Consider the following 19843-nt stretch of genomic DNA (forward strand, 5'->3'; position numbering starts at 1 on the left):
GATGTACAAAGCTATCCCCTCGAACCCGAATTCTCAATCTCCATAGACCCTTTCCTAGCATGTCTATATATTTACGCTCTACGTGTCACCATTGTAGTGTAAACACTTTCAAATGGGATAGGGTAACCTATCCGGTTGTCGGCCACCCCCCGGTAATCGGCCACCTCCACTATAATCTCATAGAATAAGAAAACAATGCACGAAGTTCATACTCCGAAAGCGAAAGCTAAAAATAACGATTTCTCCCTTAGCCTCGTTTTCGTTTCGTGACAAGCAGACGACGCATCGCACATGTCTAGTCGTCCAAAATGGTCAACCTCAGATTTTAGTGAAAACCGTCAAACGCCGCCTTGTTGAGACGAAAACGTGTGTGCCAGCGGGACATTTTGATTTCTAATCTTTGTGGAAATACACCTGATGTAAGTATGTTTACTGTTAGTTCTAACCATTGTCTTCCAAACTTCGATGTAATTTTAGTTGCTATTACAGGTTAAAATCTTAAATATGGGTGGCCAGGACACTAGCCTTCAGATAAGGCAAGAATAAGTTATCGGCCGGGGTGGCCGATAACTCAATATATACCGCCCAGAAAAGTTTAAGTCCAGCATCTTTGAAAATCTAATGTCACGATTGTTTCTATCATTATACGAGCGTAAACGTGATTTAGATTATGACTTTCAGTGTTCGGCCGGGGTGGCCGATAACTTAAGTGACGAATGCTTCACGTTGTTGAGTTATCGGCCACCACTGTAAAGATCGAGTTTGTTTAAGGTAAATCGGTAATAATTACAGTTGTTGCTAATATTGGATAGTGTACACATGTCCATGCACATGAACACATGTCTATTGTCTGTTTCTGCAATTATACTTTTCAAAATGCCTTCCAACGAAGCCTTAAATTGAGCATCGATATATAGGCCTATATTTTATTTATAACACGAAATTGTTTTATTTTTATTCCAGGAAATGTCTCAGAAACTGCAATACGCCGCCCAAAATATGCAGAAAGCCTTGGAGGCTGTTAGAAGTGGATGTAGCCAGCGTTCAGCTTCTCGACAGTTCGGAGTGCCCAGGGCTACCTTGCAGGACAAGCTACTAGGACGATCTCCAGAGGAGCGACGGATGGGGCCTGCTCCAGTATTAACCCCGGAAGAGGACAACAAGTTGGAGAACTGGTTAATTGAACTTTCAAGGGCTGGTTTTCCTAGAAAGAAAGATGATCTTCTCGACACTGTAATGAAGATAGTAGAAGAAGACGGGCGTCCAAACCCATTCATTAATAACAGGCCAAGTGACACATGGTACAGAAATTTCCTTAAGAGACACCCAGCGATTTCAGAGCGTACAGCAGAAACTATATCAAAAGCTAGATCCCTAGTTAATGAAGCCAACATTCGAAAATGGTTTAAGGATCTGGAGTCTTTCTTACAAGAGAAAGGATGTGCCGATGTACTTTGCGATGGTAGGCGCATATTGAATGCGGATGAAACAAATTTCCAAATGTGTCCTAAGAGCGGAAAGGTTTTGGGACCGAAAGGATGGAAGGACGTTTACGAGATCGCCCCTGGGAAAGAAAAGGAAACTCTAACCGTGTTGGGAACATTTAACGCCAGTGGAGAAGTCATCAAGGGAATGATTGTCTACCCTTACGCACGACCTCCTAAGGATTTGGTACGTGCTGTGCCGGATAACTGGGCAATCGGACGGTCCGACACAGGATGGATGAAATCGGAGACGTTTTACGAGTACGTGGCAAACGTACTTCATCCATGGCTTAAGGAAAACGAGGTGACTTTACCGGTTCTGTTTATAGTCGATGGACATAAAACCCATCTGACACACCAGCTGAGTGACTTCTGCTCCAATAACGGAATAATTCTGTATTGTCTCTTCCCAAATGCCACCCACATTCTCCAGCCAGCAGATGTTTCCGTTTTCAGACCCCTGAAGCTGGAATGGAGAAAAAGTGTTAAATCATGGCAGACAGAAAATCCGGGGAAATCTTTAGCTAGGAAAGAATTTGCCCCACTATTGGACAGAGCAATGTCCGAAATCACGGCTGACACAATATCCAACGGCTTTAAGGCGTGTGGACTCTTTCCATTCAATCCTGACGCTGTCAACTACAGCAAGTGCGTGAACCACATGACAACATCAGTTCATCAACCCACTAACTTACCTTCAACTTCCAGATCTGACGACAGTCTCCAGTCTGATATCACATTGCAAAAGTCAGATTTCCAGATTGCCGCTTCTGTGATTCAGCAGCTACTAGACGCAGGTCACGAACGGGATTTGGACGCCATTTTAGTGACGCTAAAATCGAAGTCTGACGGTTTCTCAGAAATTTCACGTCCAACCGGTTTACTTCAGGGTAATGATCATGAAGATCCAGCAGTCATGGGTGGTGAAGATCGAGTTCAAACAGATGGAGAACCTGCCGTTCAGTATGGTGAAATTCGGTCAATCAACGCTATCGAAGACACTCCGACAGTTCAGGGTAGTGCAGGTCCATTAGCCATGGATAACATTTTTGATGTTCAGGTGGCAGACAACAGTGATCTGGACATTTCTCTCAGAGCACTTGTTACGGATCTCGGACTGCGTATTAATGACCTGGGAGAACTACAAGACCACCTACTTCCAGGCACTTCTGTTGAAATTAGTGATGTCTCGAACTCACAGGACGCCGAAAACACACGCACGCCAGTGGATGATCCGGTACAAACCGACGTGGAACAGCTCTTGTTACAAGTGTCAACTGATGAAAGCCGGTCAGTGATAACCGATGATCAGACAATGACAAACGCCGATCCCATAGAACAGAATAGCAGTTCTTCATCATCTGATGTGATTGTGCCACGATCAGAAAATGTGTCTCCTGCGTTTGAAAAGCATCTATTCTGGCCACCTAGGAAGGCTGAAAACAAACCAAATGAAACCAAAAAGAAGACAAAAAAGAAATTACCGTACGCAGTATCGTCGTCTGAGTGGAGAAAAATGATCGAAGAAGCAGAAGCGGAAACCAAAAGACTTGAGGAGGAAAAGAAAAAAAGAAAAGACGAGAGACAAAGTAAAAAGACACAGAAAGAGATCCAAAAAGCTCAGAAAAAGACTGGAGAAAGTAAAAAGAGTTCAGCGAAGAAATCTACCGGCAGGAAATCTTCCACGTCGACGTCGTCTGATGCGCACACAGCACCTAATGAATTGGGGACGAATCCATCTGGTACAACGGAGGATACCATTGCTGTATCCACTCAGGGAAATGAATTTACCAATGAACCTCCTGTTAACGGTGGCTGCGCGTCCTCTTCGGGGAAAACAGATCCACCCGTCACCATCTGTTTAGAGCCTTCTTTGGATACAGAGGTGACAAATCCTACTAGTTCGGCAACACTTGTAGCTCCTGGTGATCAGGGAGTTGGAATACGAAAGAGAATCCGGGGTGTCCAAATAGAGGAAGCTATTAAACCGAAGCGGGCAAAAGGTGAAAGTAACTCGCTGGATGCACCTTGTCTGTATTGCAGTGAGCTCTTCAGCCTTTCAAAACCTGGAGAACAGTGGGTTCAGTGCGCAGGTTGTAAAATGTGGGCTCATGAAAGTTGTGCGGACATATCTCTCGATGGATCTTTTGTTTGTGAATTATGCTCACACTAGGATCACGTTATTACTTTCAAAACCGTGCCGATACCAAATCGATGTTTATTTGTTGAAAGTTCTCCTGTTTGTTTTTAAGAAAAAAAAACTGCTCGTCTATCAGAATACTCGTTTTCTTGTCAATAAGATTAATTCGGAATCTATGTCTTACTCCAAACAAAGGAAAATGTGGCGTGGCCAGTCATACGATGGTGCATATGTATAATCGGCCAGGGGGCCGATGGCCCGACGTGGTCTGGCCGAAATTGCAAATTACTTGGCCGATTACTTAAAAAAGTGCATGCTTCATGCAAATTTCATGTTTTTGTTTGTTATGTTGAATTTTGACGAAAATATTGTTGTCAGACCTAAAAAGCAGGTAATTGTTCTTCTATAAATCCTTGTGCATATAAGGTCTGTCGACGTGCGTCACGTATAGATCGCCGCAAAGCTGCTGGACTAGTTAGGTGGCCGATAACCGGGTTGGTCACCCTAGAACAAGTCCTTTATTTCCGCCAAATTAATTTTTATATGGATGGCTTTTGATATTTCCATATGTATCTTCGTGGTGAATAAAATAAATAAATTTTAAAAAATACTAATAACCTGTGGGGAAGTAGGCAAGATACGTGTAAGCATAAACATCTGTGTTGTTAATGTACAGGATTGATTGATTGATGTTTTATTTTTATTTACTCCTCAAGATAAAAACAGAGCTATTTTTGTTATAGACAATTTGACAAGCCAAATTCTCCTGAACAGTGACCAGTGGAAGCTCGAGAGGCGCAGATGACACGGGGGTCGCGACCAAAACCAGTCAGAGCTTCGGGCGTTCAGCCAACAACCGACCCCAATCCTACCATCGCTTCGTCCCAACGTGTCTTCGCTTCGCGCCATCGTTTTGTGTCATCGTGCCATCGCTTCGTGTCATCGTGCCATCGCTTCGTATCATCATTCCGTCGCTGGTACGATGGTACGATGATGGCCTTAGGGGGCTTCCACGCATGAAAGATTGAAAGAGCAAGATCACAAGAGTTCATAGTATCACATAATACACGCTGTACAGATGGAACTCTTTCGCGTATAGAGGAAAGAATAGTACAATGTAAACAGCAAACATGGCCGAGGATAAAGACTTTGAGCTCTTACAAAAATTAGAAAACCTGAAGGAATTGCGGTAAGACGTTCTGCTGTATGCTTGAAAAAGACAAAAACGCAGATACTCCTGCATCATTTGTGTAATATTTTGAGAGGTTTGCTGTGAAAACTGACCTAATACTTACGCCGTCGCTGCAAGCAGCAGACTTGAACTGGCATCACTTGGCTGACGGATAGCCCTGGATGACTACGCGACGCTTTTTTTTTATTTATTCTGACGTACGCGTAGTCATGTCGGGGTCCCCTTTGACGCGGTGGAAAGAATTGTAAAATTTCGGAAAACTGTCGATTATTAACCTACCACGCTCGCTCATTCACTCCTTTACAATGCTTGGGGCCCTAGGGCACATGACTAGGGCTCGAATCCAGTCAGTAAACCCTATATATGCATATAACAGCCTCTTACATTATAGTAAGAGGGAAAGGTATGAAATGACTTTCAACCGGCACCATGCAATGTTTCTGAAATAAGGCCTTCAGTCTCCAACTTTTTCCACTTGTTCCTCTACCTGGAGCTGTTATCTGCTCGAATTTCCAAATCAGTTGTATGTTGTCCCAGTTTCACTTTTATATGTTATTTGAGCCCACTAGACATTGGTCGTGTCTACGTGCCATCTTACTTTGCTACGTATATCACATATGTAAAGGGAGGTAATAGATAGAGACAAGTTTCTAGTCTAAGTAAGATGGCGCATGGGCATGCCTGATGTCTAGTGGGCTCAGATAACACATATAAGTGCCACTGGGACAAAATACAATTAATGTGGAAATACTAATGGCAGATTTGAGCAGGTAGGGAGCCCCAGGTGTAAATATGAGTGGAAAAGTTGGAGGAATGGAGGTGAAGGGTTTGATTCCTTGAATTTCGGAGGCTTTGCATTGTGCCGGTCACAAGCCTTTTCATACCTTTACATCTTATATATATATGTAAGAGGCTTGAATTTCAGAGGCTTTGTATTGTGCTGGTCACAAGTCTTTTCATACCTTTACATCTTATATATATGTAAGAGGCTTGAATTTCAGAGGCTTTGTATTGTGCCGGTCACAAGTCTTTTCATACCTTTATATCTTATATATATGTAAGAGGCTTGAATTTCAGAGGCTTTGTATTGTGCTGGTCACAAGTCTTTTCATACCTTTACATCTTATATATATGTAGGAGGCTTGAATTTCAGAGGCTTTGCATCGTGCCGGTCACAAGTCTTTTCATACCTTTACATCTTATATGTATGTAGGAGGCTTGAATTTCAGAGGCTTTGCATTATGCCGGTCACAAGTCTTTTCATACCTTTACATCTTATGTATATGTGGGAGGCTTGAATTTTAGAGGCTTTGCATTGTGCCGGTCACAAGTCTTTTCATACCTTTACATCTTATATATATGTAGGAGGCTTGAAGTTCAGAGGCTTTGTATTGTGCCGGTCACAAGTCTTTTCATACCTTTACATCTTATATATATGTAGGAGGCTTGAATTTCAGAGGCTTTGCATTGTGCCGGTCACAAATCTTTTCATACCTTTACATCTTATATATATGTTGGAGGCTTGAAGTTCAGAGGCTTTGCATTGTGCCGGTCACAAGTCTTTTCATACCTTTACATCTTATATATATGTAGGAGGCTTGAAGTTCAGAGGCTTTGCATCGTGCCGGTCACAAGTCTTTTCATACCTTTACATCTTATATGTATGTAGGAGGCTTGAATTTCAGAGGCTTTGCATTGTGCTGGTCACAAGTCTTTTCATACCTTTACATCTTATATATATGTAGGAGGCTTGAAGTTCAGAGGCTTTGTATTGTGCTGGTCACAAGTCTTTTCATACCTTTACATCTTATATATATGTAGGAGGCTTGAAGTTCAGAGGCTTTGTATTGTGCCGGTCACAAGTCTTTTCATACCTTTACATCTTATATATATGTAGGAGGCTTGAAGTTCAGAGGCTTTGCATTGTGCCGGTCACAAATCTTTTCATACCTTTACATCTTATATATATGTTGGAGGCTTGAAGTTCAGAGGCTTTGCATTGTGCCGGTCACAAGTCTTTTCATACCTTTACATCTTATATATATGTAGGAGGCTTGAAGTTCAGAGGCTTTGTATTGTGCTGGTCACAAGTCTTTTCATACCTTTACATCTTATATATATGTAGGAGGCTTGAATTTCAGAGGCTTTGTATTGTGCCGGTCACAAGTCTTTTCATACCTTTACATCTTATATATATGTAGGAGGCTTGAAGTTCAGAGGCTTTGTATTGTGCCGGTCACAAGTCTTTTCATACCTTTACATCTTATATATATGTAAGAGGCTGGTATATGGCGTATATAAGGTTTACGGACTGGATTCGAGTGCCTGTGCACCTGATTTTACAATGTACTACATACCAAGCAGGTTAGCTTCACCCACTCCTCGGATGAAATCGTCAGTGTTGGATGCAGAAAAACTTGCATCATGACATAAGGCTTTAGAAATGCATTATAATAAGGAATGGTCTGGTATATTTATATTTAAACAACGAGATCAAACCAATTTGAGCATTTCTTCATCTTCATTCTGTAGGTTCTAGTTAATATATATATAGTAAATACATATTTTTTATCGCCATTATCTCCATTTCCGGGAAGAAAAGCCTTGTTCCTATTGGACATAACTGTGGAATCTCCTATAATGTCATGTGACATGAGCTCGCAGGTCTTCCCACGCAGTTCAAGCCTAATTTTGCACGAGGAACTCACAGAAGAATGAAGATGTTCACAAATGGCTGAGTTTGAAAAGTTGTACTGTTGGAAGTTCTAACCAAGTTGCTTTGTCTAGTATCTACATGTTATCATGTTCTCTATGTTCTATGTACCTGAATATGTATGAGATACTACTTAAGCCACCTGCTTATTAATCCAGCTGATGATATACCTCATTGGAATTCCCAAGTCATGTGACGGTGAGAATGGCCTACTTCGTTCTGTGTGATTTCTGCCAGGTTTGAGTGTGACACTGCACTGCTTGGTATGTTAGTACATCGTCATGAACATGTGAAACTGGAATACTGGGGAAGCCGCTCCCCAAATCATATTATCTCCACATCACTGCAGCAACTCACTTTGAACGAATATCTCCCACTAACTGAACTGAACAGTTCTCCGAACGCCATATTGTCATTTTCACAATTCAGGAATCGCCATATTCTGTGTGATAGAATACATACATGTACTTAGTCATTTTTGCCATAAGTGCATCCTGTACCATGAACAGAAGTTGTTCTTCTCTAAGGTGAACGAATGGGAGGTATTTCATTTGTAGTTTCTGAAAATGATTAGAGAACAGGCCTCTACAGTGTTTCTGCTTCAGTTGGATCAACACCTGACTTTAATCGAAAAGTGCGGGATGAACTTCCAGCTTTGAACAGGGTACAATATGTGAAAGTGGTATGTGTTTTAGTTCATTAACTGTTAGAGCAGTTGTGGCTGGGCTGACAGGCTGGCTATCACTTAGGCCAGGGTCTCGAGCAGCACAACTTACACTACTGACCGATCCTAACAATATACTCTACGCTCATCTTGATCTGATGTGGGGTGGATCCGTGTTTTGCTCGCATGACTAGACCATCTAATGAACAACATGCTCATGTCTTCACTTTTCTGAAAGACTGGTAAAGAAATGTAATATTCTTCTTTCCACTAATATCTGTCTCAAATTTTAGAAGAATTATGGTATCTTCAGTTTGCTTACCTGGCAAGGCAGGTGTGGTGATGAGAAAAGTCTGAGTAAATGGTCTTATGGTAAATGTCATTCGCCTAACTCCGACTCATTCAGCCAAGTAAAAAGCTGATCTAACCCAATGCACGACTTTTGATTTTTGCTTTCTCGTTTCGCAAGAAAGTTGATAAGTGTCAGCAGAAATGTGAAATCGTAACCGCATTACTGAAGAACCGGATTTCTTGCCAAAAGCTGTACTAATATTATAAATGATCTATTTGTGGTGCCTAAATTATCATGCATCAATTCTGTTATAACTACGAACTATATTTAGCACTTAAATCTAATTTCTCAGAAAATTTTGCACTGAAGAAAAATGTGTATTGCAGGTTATGGTTTTTTAATTATGTCCAGGAATAACCATCGCCGAATAATTTCGGAAACAGTCAAAACTGGATCTGCATATTATCATGATCATGTGTGAATTTGTAACCATGTTGGGAACAAGACCATTTGTGAATAATTTTTTTTATTCCAAGAGAACAAACAGAGTTGGTGTTGAACAACGCGGCATGTGTGAATTTGTAACCATGTTGGGAACAAGACCATTTGTGAATAATTTTTTTTTATTCGAAAAGAACAAACAGGGTTGGTGTTGAACAACGCGGCATGTGTGCATTTGTAACCATGTTGGGAACAAGACCATTTGTGAATAATTTTTTTTATTCCAAGAGAACAAACAAGGTTGGTGTTGAACAACGCGGCATGTCTGAATATTACTGTATGTTGTAAATGACCTGATGGTCGGGTCCTGCACCTATCATACATGAACTAAAACATCTGTTATTTAAGTTACCAAAACATGATGTGCATGCAGACAGAGAGATTCGCAAACAGAATGGAAGCTGGGAACCATAGTAGTCATGCTCTTGTAGCAATAAACAACACCAATAGTGGAAACTTCAGTGATCTTTGAGCTGTGCTGCTCATTAACTTTTTTGTTCAAGTCGATTTTCGTTATGAAACTAACAAATATTAAATGCTGTAGCAAGGAAAGTCCTCGAAAGAGTAGTGCTACTCTAGATCCCAATTCAACAACATGGTGATATTGGTTCACAATCTCGAGTCTAGTTTGTGTTGGTTCAGTTGAGTCATTAAGTGAGAAGCTTGGCATTTATCATACAAAGAAGAGCATTTTATGCTGAACATGTATTTCAGCACCCATAAACCAGTCAGATCATCAAATTCAAGTACAAAATTTTTGAGGAATGCAACAGTCGGATTCATTCATCCGTATGAAGATCAACTTTCAGATTTTCTTACATTTATTGTAACACGGATTCAATCCCTGGATCTCAAAAAAAAAAAGAAAAATATGATAATAATTTCCAATCACCAGCTAGTTTCAGTGAGGTCCATGCTACAAACAGCAATGAAAATGTAATAGTTTTCTGAAGAATTTCATTGCCAGAACTCGGTTACATTTTAGAAACTACAGGTACATGTAGGGCAAGAGACTTTTGAAATTGGGTGTTGAGAGTGAGATGTTAGGTGTACCGTCACAGTTTTAGCATTTAATGTGGCCACGAAACAGGAAATTAGTTAGTTTCATTGGTGACGGTAGTAAATTAAGAAGGTACAGTAGTATTTAAGATTAAACCAGAAAATGACATAAAGAACAAAAGCAGGTGAGCTTGAATGGCAGATATGGCAGAAGTTGGAAGAACATTGGAGTTTGAAAGAGAACCAGGGATGGACTCCTGTCTTCATGTTACTGTGAATATCAGAATTTTGAAATAGCACACTGAGGCTGTTACATGGACTACAGTCAAGTGAATAAATGTAAGTTTGGGTTTTTTTCACAGGAAGTTTATGCTCTTCCTTTTTGAGTGAAGGTCTTGATAGTGGTTTGCATTCAGTCCTTATCAGTTTGACTTTTAGACATGGGTCTTTCTTCTTCAGGTCGAGAACCATTCATCTCGAAAAAGTCAAGTCAAGGCTTCGTCAAGAATTTGAAGCAGCCGAAACTGAAGAGAAATGCTTGGAAGATTACAAGCAGGAGATGGAACTGCTCCTGCAGGAGAAGATGGCTCATGTGGAGGAGCTAAGACTGATTCATGCTGATATCAATCTGGTATATGTAGTGTAGTGCATGGGATAACTTAGTTGTTATCACACAACGTGTATGCTTGTTAGTGCTTGATCACAGTGGTGTTTAATGTCACTTTCCACTAGATTTTGGTCATATCACAATGGTGTCACCAAGTATCTAGTTGGTGGATCCCAGTGTTGATATACTGACAGTGCTGCCTCAGTGAAATTCCCTGCCAAAAAGAAAACAAAACACACTACACAGGCACTCAGCTGGTATGGAAGACACACCAGCGGTATATCGCTGACACAGTAAGGATGTACAATATTCACACACAACAGATATAGCAGACACACCAGAGGTACATCACTGGCACACCAAGAAGGTACAGCAGGTACACAACAGATATAGCAGACGCACCACGGGTATATCACTGGTACACCAAGGATGTACAGCAGGTACACAACAGATATAGCAAATACACCAGAGGTATATAACTAGTACACCAAAACTGTACAACCGACACACCAAAGGTATATCGCTGGCACATCAAGGACGTACAACAGACATAGGAGACGCATCAGGGGTATATCACTGGCACACCAAAAATGTACAACAGACACACAACAGATTTTACAGACACACCAGGGGTATATCACTGGCACATCAAGGATGTACAACAGGTACACACAACAGACGCACCAGGGACACCACACAAGCACACCCCAGACACACTACAGACACATCACATACACACAACAGATATACATGTAGAAGACACACTAGTGGTATATCATACCACAGATACATCATGGACTCAAAGGAAACAAGACACACCAAAGACACATCACAGACTCATAACAAACGACTGACACACCAAAGACACATCACAGACTCATAACAAACGACAGACACACCAAAGACACATCACAGACTCAAAACAGACACACCAAAAGACACATCACAAGACTCTCAACAGACAACATACACACCAAAGACACATCACATAACAAACGACAGACACACCATTGACACATCAAAGACACATCACAGACTCATAACAAACGACAGACACACCATTGACTCACCAAAGACACATCACAGACTCATAACAAACGACAGACACACCATTGACACACCAAAGACACATCACACATTCACAACAAACAACAGACACACCACTGACACACCAAAGACATATCACAGAATCAAAACAAATTACAGGGCCTCTGTGGCTCAGTTGGTTAGCGCGCTAGCGCAGGGTGATGACCCAGCGGTCTCTCACCATTGCGGTCGCTGTGAGTTCAAGTCCAGCTCATGCTGGCTTCCTCCCCAGCCGTACGTGGGAAGGTCTGTCAGCAACCTGCGGATGGTCATGGTTTTCCCCCGGGCTCTGCCCGGTTTGCACCCACTATAATGCTGGCCGCCGTTGTATAAGTGAAATATTCTTGAGTACAGCGTAAAACACAAATGAAATAACTAAATATATAAATCAAAACAAATTACAGACACACCAAAGACACATCACAGACTCGCTGTGATTTCAAGTCTCCTGCTGGCTCCCTCTCTGTCTGTACATGGGAATTTCTGCCAGCAACCTGCCAGATTTTTCTCCAGGCTCTGGCTGGTTTACTCCCATTATAGTTCTGGCTCGTGGTATAAGTGAAATATTTATTATGCTGTAAAACACCAATGAAATAAATGAATAAATCAGCCCAATATCATTGTTGACATGTGGAATCAACAAAAAGCATGTCAACTGAACACATCAGTGTTTTTGGGTGTGAAAACCAACATGTAACTCAACAGAAATTTTGGCTGATTTTTGCAGATGGAGAGCACTATCAAGCAAGCTGAAGAAGAGAGGTGCCGAGCTCTGGAGGGTGCCAAAAGGCTGTATGATGAGTATAAGCCTGTGAAACACCAGGTGGATGTCCTGAGATGTGGGATGGGCCTGGAAAAGTTACCTGGCCTTCAAGATGAGGAGGAGAAACTCACACCTGAGTAAGACATCTCTACGTGCCATGCTAGGTGTTTCATGTAGAAACACTCGTCTACATGGACCTGTACCTTTAAAAATGCTGCTTGTGGAGTCTATGCGACAATAAACAGTCGACGATGCTCCTGTGGCTGTTTGAGCAGTTCATTGAAAAACACTTAATTGGCGTCCACCAGTATAGTGTTCATAACTGTACATCACAAGTAGGACAGTTGGTCATTAACTTGCCAAAGGTCACTGGTTATGCTGGATATTCCATGGTTTAACCAGTGACCACAATAGCAAAACTGGAAAAGTGTTAAGCGAGGTGTTTAGCAACTATCAAATAAGTGAATAAACCAATAACTTTAGACATGATGCACTTTGGCTTATGTTCACATGCATTGGTCATACCAGTGATTGAAGGGTTGAGAATTTTGTTCTTAAAACATTTCCAAATAAAGTGATAGGCACATGTTACATTGCATTCACAGTAAGGCCCTTCCCCAAACCTATCAGATCTTGAACCTATCGTGTTGCACTTTCTGGTTTGGCTGAGCCCTTAACTAAGGTTTATCAGGTACCTGTTGAGGTGCTGTGGTTTTTTCCAGGCTCTATCACATTTCCTCTGCCCATAAACCTTGGTCACTTAAATGAAACCTTCTTTATAGCATATAATTTATTTTTTTGTTAGAGTTGTCTCCCCTCCTCAAGCTGACTGTACAGGTTTGTGTTGGGTTTTAACTGCACTCCTAAAAAGTAAGAATGCCTGAAACTGATAAAAATAATATTTAGATAATGAAGGAGAAAAAAATTTAAAAAAAAAAACAGAAATAAAACAAAAAAGATAATTAGTTAAGAGTTCATTACCATTCCAAGCCTTTGGAATGTAGTTGGTCTCAGTAATATGGTATCTTATGAACTACCTAAGGATCATTATAATGAGTTTTAATAAATTTTTAGGTAATTGCACACCTAAGTAATAATGTGAAATGGAAAATATAGTCTCCATAACCCACCTCAAAACCTTAGAAAATCATTGCTTTAGTTGGATTTTATTGGTAAATAAAGAAATGTAAAGAAAAAAATATAATGTTGAACACAGTTCTCTTTTGCCTATTCTTTGCTTATTATTTGGACTGCTATGTATACATATAGGTCAGCTGCCAGTTTACATGAAATCCCAATGTAAGCTTTATTTTCTAAAAGATTTTATGCTTGGTTGACAGTTTTCAGTACAGCTTCAGGAATATTAATGTACAATCAAAATATATTCATACATCAATGTATTAATGAATCAAAAGGAACAAATAGAAGTCAGTCATTATTTTGGACTTCTGTAGATTGGTGTGAAAATGGCAGAGCAAATGCAAAAACTTTGTTTCCCTCTGCACCCATATAGACACTTGTCTGCTGTAAAACAGCTGTGCATGGGTCCCTGGGAAAGGAGCACTTTTAAAGCAGGCAGTTGGTTGTCATCTGGCTGTATTAGTCAATATGATTGACACTTTGACAGGTGACTTGTAATATTTGTAATACTTTGAATTGGTGTCGACCAAGGTTGAGTGTTGTGATGGGAGCATGTTTCAAAATATGTATTTGTCAGATGGGTCAGTGTTCAAGATTATATCTACATATACTGTAGTAGAAAAATCTGAAAAATAATAAAATAGTGCTTGACTGTGGTTAAATCTCAACTCAAATGTTCAATATACTTAATAGGTGCAAGTACATGCACATGTAACTGAAATTCACAGGTGTGGTCTGATTTGTAGCAGTTTTGTTCGTTATTACAAAATACACTGATTACAGATACATAATTATTACATAAGATCGTACAGAAATTACATTGTACATGTGTTAACGTACCAATCTTATTTTTCTGGTATAGTTGATGATGCACTTCATCCAAAAAAAAAAGCATTTCTTCAAATTTAATATACCTACATGTTGAGTGCTTTGTTTATGTAGAAAACCAGTTTTAACCCGGTTGGTACTTGTATTGTACTTTTCAGAATATGTAAGTGTACCTGTGGACCTGATACATATGTATGCATTCGTGATGTACAGGATTGAGGGAATGATCAATTTAATCCCTTATTGTGTTTTAGATATTTTGACAAGCCAAGTTCTCATGAACAGTGGCCCGTAGAAGCTCAGGAACCTCCCATTCCCCAGACGCTGGTTGCAGCAGCTGCAGCTGCGCAGCAGATACAGGTGCCGCGACCGAAAACAGAGCGCCAAGCCTTCAGGCAACAACCTCCCCCAATGAAAGTAAGTGGCTGTAGTGCAAATATGTCTTCCTGTTGTTTGGTTATGTTGAAAATATACACCATTTAAGTTCCCTAAATTAGGCCTGCCGTCGTCATATAAGTGAAATATTGTTGAATACGGCGTAAAACACCATTCAAATAAATAAATAAATAAATAAATTTATTTGATTTGTGTTTTACACTGTAATGTAGAATATTTGCTTTACAACTGCAACCAGCATTATGGTTTGAGGAAACCCACACCACCTGACAACCACCAGGAGGTTGGTGGCAGACTTAAACCAACAAATTTATGCTCAGTCTAATTTGTATACTGTAGTACATGCACTTAATCAGTATGTCCATATGGAAGTTGATTTACAAGGAAACACTTGTTGGCTCAATGATTTAAGAAATAATTCTGAAATTTTACTTAGCCAGAAAGGGTTCCTTTGTATGAGTGTTTAGATCCCACAGAAATGTCCATTTCAGAATAGAGTTATCCCCCCTTGACCATGTGTAAAGAACGTAATCACAAAATATCCTAGTCACTGACCGACTTTCATTACACCATTCTGCGTGTACCTCATCCCCATGTGCTTATCACAGAATACTGTATATCACTCATAAATAAAATATCTCAACACAAAACACTATTGATAGTATTAAAAACCTGCATTGTACATTGTACATGTTTGTGCACTGTTGACACAATTAAAGAAGTATTCAGGGATTCATGGAAGGTCAGATTTTACAAAGTAGAACTCAAAACTTGATTATTTTTTTTTACAAATTGAGCTAAAACAAAATATTCTGACCAGTTTTCCAGTCCATATTGAGCTCAAATATATTTCACAAACTGAGCCAAGTTTTATTTTGTATTATGCCATTATTTATATATTTCTGATAACATCAATTTTACATCTTGAAATGTAGGATATGTAAATACAATTAATAAAGCAGCTTATTTTGAAAAAATAACACGTTTGTTAGATTTTCTGTGATTCATGTCAACATATAGCCTACAAATAATATTTTTATTTTACTTTTTTTCCTTTCAGCTTTAAATACTGTTTATTTGATACTGCACTTTTCTTTTAAATATACTTTTTCTGCTTTATTTTACATGAGAAAATGACATTTTGTTCAGCTTAACCTTCTCACCTCTATATTTATTTTTTGCCTAATTTGAGAGGGAGTCACATTAGGCTTCCTTCAAAGTGAGGTTGTTTATTCGACAGACAGAATAGTAAAAATGTGTACAAGATCTTTACTTCAGCAGATTTCTTGCCTTGCTTTTTCTACGCAAGTGAATAAACTGATCTGAATGGAATTTCTCATGATTCTGACATGTTGACAAGATTACGCCTGTCTGACACAGCTAAATCTTACTACTGACAGACCCACCAAGCATGCATAATGTGGGGACGACTGCAAACACCGCCATCTATGATGTCACCTCCACACACTTAATGAATGATTATGGCTGAAGGCCACAGCGGCAACCTTAGATTCACTGTGTTTTAGCCCTGCTTTGGTTTTACTTGCATAGGTAAAACACTGCAAGCCAATGCAAAAATGAACAGAAACCAAGACACCATCTCTGTTTAATACATAATGACCGAGTTTATTGTTAAGAGCCTCAGTAACATTTGTGACAGCCAAGTGCTTGAGAAACGTTTTCAATTTGTTTATTAAGGTTAGCTGTATGAATTCAGTTTTCTTACATTCCGTTTATATCGGCAAGTAAATTGAGTATAGTTATTTCTTTCTTTCAGATTTTTTTAGTGAAAATATTCAGTTTTTTGACAGGCTATCATACAGGGATTGACGGCTAAGGTTTTTATTTTAACTCTTGTTGGTTAGGTTTCCATGGTCCAAAGGGTTAATAATGACCCCGATGCCACCCACCAATGCCTCCCACCAATGCAGTCGCTCAGTTAAAGTCTAGCTCATGCTAGTTTCCTCTCTGGCTGTATGTGGGAAAGTTTGCTACGGATGGTTGTGGGTTGTGGGTTTGGATGGAAGGTTAAGCTTTTTTTTTTAGTTCTTGTGAAATGGGCACCCTTTTTTTGCTCTCATGCTTAAGGGATCGTGGATGGTGCTTACATTTTTCTGTTTTGTGAACTCGCTCTGTTCTGCTGTAAACACAGGTTTCTGTCTATATTTATTTATTTATCTGAGTGTTGTTTTATGCCATACCTGCATGGTACTGGAGAATATTTCACTTATAGAATGGCAGTTCTGTATATAAGCCTTCCATGTAGGGCTACAGTTTCTAGTGCAAGCATCTATATAGAGAAGCTTATTGTCTCTATACTTATACATCTTGTATGTGTACTTTAACATATTTATGGAGTGTCAAAGTTTATATTATTTTTGAGCTTCATTTTCTCTGGTATACACATTATCTGCAGAAGTTTTCCACTTTTTGTACTAGGAGCGTATGACCATAATGACACTGACTGCCGCATTTGCCCTCCTAGACTGCAATGGAATGGTTAAACCGTCCATAAACATGTAGTCAGTGTCTGTTGTCCACTGGGTATTTGCTCAGAAAAACATAGGAATTTGCAGTCACAGTACATGGATTGCCATATAGCGTTTTGCACATCAAAGACAACTCAAGCAAGTTTGTGCTCAAACTCCGTACAAAGAAGTTATTTTTCTACCGTATCTCATCATTTGCTCAGTCATTCACAGGGTTTGCCACCCATAGTGTATGAATTGCCAAATGCTGTTTGTGATTTACACCCGAGACGATTTGCAATGATATACATCATCCATAACATACGAGTGAGTGATTGCTTGGGGAATAATATCGTGCTTAGCAAATTCACAACCTATTATTTCGCTGCTCTGCAATCTTTATGCATATGATAAACAGTCATTTGTGACGGTGTAATAAGTGTGACCTTTCTTGTTAATTTAGTGGCAAGATCTTAGCACTGTCTTATAAGAGAATAATATCTGTGTATGACTGTGATTCTGCTTTATTTTGGTTTAGAGGTCAGTAGTGAACGTATCAGCTCACTTTTGAACATTATGCAGTTTTACGAACTGCTCAGTCAGGCGAGGCATTGGTGTTCTATAAATGCCTCTTAGGTTAAGTGTACAGTTTCTGCTTGGAAATAACAAGAAAAGACTAACTTAACATAGATGTACCCCCGAAATGACAGAAATCTAAACTACATTTACATGTACACCCAAAATATACCCTCAAATCAACAGAATGATGGCATGCAACATTTACATGCACTGTGTAAAGTAATACACCTCCCATTCATTAGTCTTCAAAAAGTACCTGTCTTTTCTGGGAGCAAATGATTAGAGATCAAGGTACCTTTTTCTCGCCTCACACACACTTAATTTCTCCAAGCTGTCAACTTAATCCTTTCCCCACTTGTACATGTATAAGTAGATGTTTGTAGTTTCAAGCTTTTCTTTTCTGTCAGGAGTTGTGTTACTTTTCAGTCATACATCTCCTGTCATCAGCTATTTCTAGGTTCATACGCATTTCTCCTATCATCAGCTGGTAGTATGTCTGTACTTGTCCCTCCTGTCATCAACTGTTTGTATGTCTGTACTTTTCTCTCCTGTGATCAACATTTTGTATGTCTGTACTTGTCCCTCCTGTGATCAACAGTTTGTATGTCTGTACTTGTCCCTCCTGTGATCAACAGTTTGTATGTCTGTACTTGTCTCTCCCTTGATCAACAGATCATATGTCCATTCTTGTCTCTCCTGTGATCAACAGTTCATATGTCCTTACTTGTCCCTCCTGTCATCAGCTGTTTGTATGTCTGTACTTTTCTTCTGCCATCAGCTGTTTTGTAGTTTTATTCTTGCCTCCTGTTTTCAGCTGTTTACATGTTCATATTTTTTTTCTGTTTTCAGGCTTGTCTGTCCTGTCATCAGCAAATCCACCGCAATGCACCAATTTGCCCATTGTGTAAAGCCAAGAGTCGATCCAGAAATCCCAAGCGTCCAAAGAGAAAGCAAGAGGACTGATTGATGCAGTTTGGGGACATCATATCATCTTTCTTCTACAAGAGTAACCAGTGTTTTTATTTCATACCCATATTCTTATTTATTAAAGTGCTTCAGGCAAGGTGTGTAGGTGATGACACCATCATCAACATCAGGGATTTCCTCTTACAAAAATGTAAGTGTTTAAGTTTGTTGACACTGGTTATCTCTCATACAATGCCCAACAATTAGACATACTTGAAAATGTGGCTGTAACCCCTAACCTACAAACAGTTGAAGAGGACATCCCGTTTTTTGTTTTTTTTTGTTTATATATGTGAAAAGATGTATGAGCACTTCATATACCCTCTAAAGAACGAACCTAACCAAATGTGGTAAATTACTTAAAGTAAAAGAAAGCTAAAATATGAAGTAAGGTTTATCATATAGACAACTGAAAACTATACGTAAAAATACTTTTATTTAGTTTTTCTTAGAGTGTTGGAAGACATTCAGATACATGTATTTGAATACTATGGTGGGCTTTATGAGCCATATTGACTGTATCTGGGAACTCTGACATCACATCACCTTTTTTCCAGACGGAAGGAATTTTTGGGAGCAGTATTTCAGTAATCCTTTACTCTTAGGTGAAAAGAGTTATTCCAACATTCAGTGTCATAATTAGAGCTGGAAAAGCTTTCTGTTTTTATTCCTAAACTCTGATAATATGGTCCATGGAGCCCTCCTTAGAATTCAAATGTTTGAACGCCTTTTACTCTCTTCACAAAAGCCTAAAAAAATAAATGAAAGTATATTTATGCATAGTTTTAAGTGGTGTATTTAGTGATGTCAAATTTGATTTTTAGAGGTTTTTACCTTTAAGATATTACTGTAGATGCTGAATTTTGGTAGTAGAATGTAGTCCATTCTTCCAAACAAACCAAAAAACACCATTGTAAAACATACATAGAGTTTTCAGGATCAAGTAAAATGTACAACTTACTCATGGGGGAATTTTTGCCAGTATTAAAATCATTTACCATAGTTTGTGAATACCCAATTTCTTC

The 19843-nt window shown here is 39.4% G+C and overlaps 1 protein-coding gene across 1 annotated transcript; it reads left to right on the forward strand.

The window, feature by feature from the left end:
- Nucleotides 1-4751: 4751 nt before the first annotated feature.
- On the forward strand, nucleotides 4752-19474 carry LOC135461286 (zinc finger C4H2 domain-containing protein-like). Its single transcript, XM_064738299.1, has 5 exons — nucleotides 4752-4813; nucleotides 10445-10616; nucleotides 12406-12578; nucleotides 14664-14826; nucleotides 18702-19474. Exons 1-5 carry the CDS (start codon nucleotides 4755-4757, stop codon nucleotides 18813-18815), a joined length of 681 nt encoding a protein of 226 aa, XP_064594369.1. The 5' UTR covers nucleotides 4752-4754; the 3' UTR covers nucleotides 18816-19474.
- The last annotated feature ends 369 nt before the right edge of the window (nucleotides 19475-19843 follow it).

This window comes from Liolophura sinensis, chromosome 1, assembly GCF_032854445.1.
Source record: "Liolophura sinensis isolate JHLJ2023 chromosome 1, CUHK_Ljap_v2, whole genome shotgun sequence".
Taxonomy (NCBI): Eukaryota; Metazoa; Mollusca; class Polyplacophora; order Chitonida; family Chitonidae; genus Liolophura; species Liolophura sinensis.

Bases quoted from the DNA above. Each gene is read 5' to 3' on its own strand.
- LOC135461286 (XM_064738299.1), top strand. From the start codon at position 4,755: ATGGCCGAGGATAAAGACTTTGAGCTCTTACAAAAATTAGAAAACCTG. The intron at 4,814-10,444 runs GTAAGACGTTCT...TTTCTTCTTCAG, and splicing joins GAAAACCTGAAGGAATTGCG to GTCGAGAACCATTCATCTCG. The intron at 12,579-14,663 runs GTAAGACATCTC...ATTGTGTTTTAG, and splicing joins GAGGAGAAACTCACACCTGA to ATATTTTGACAAGCCAAGTT.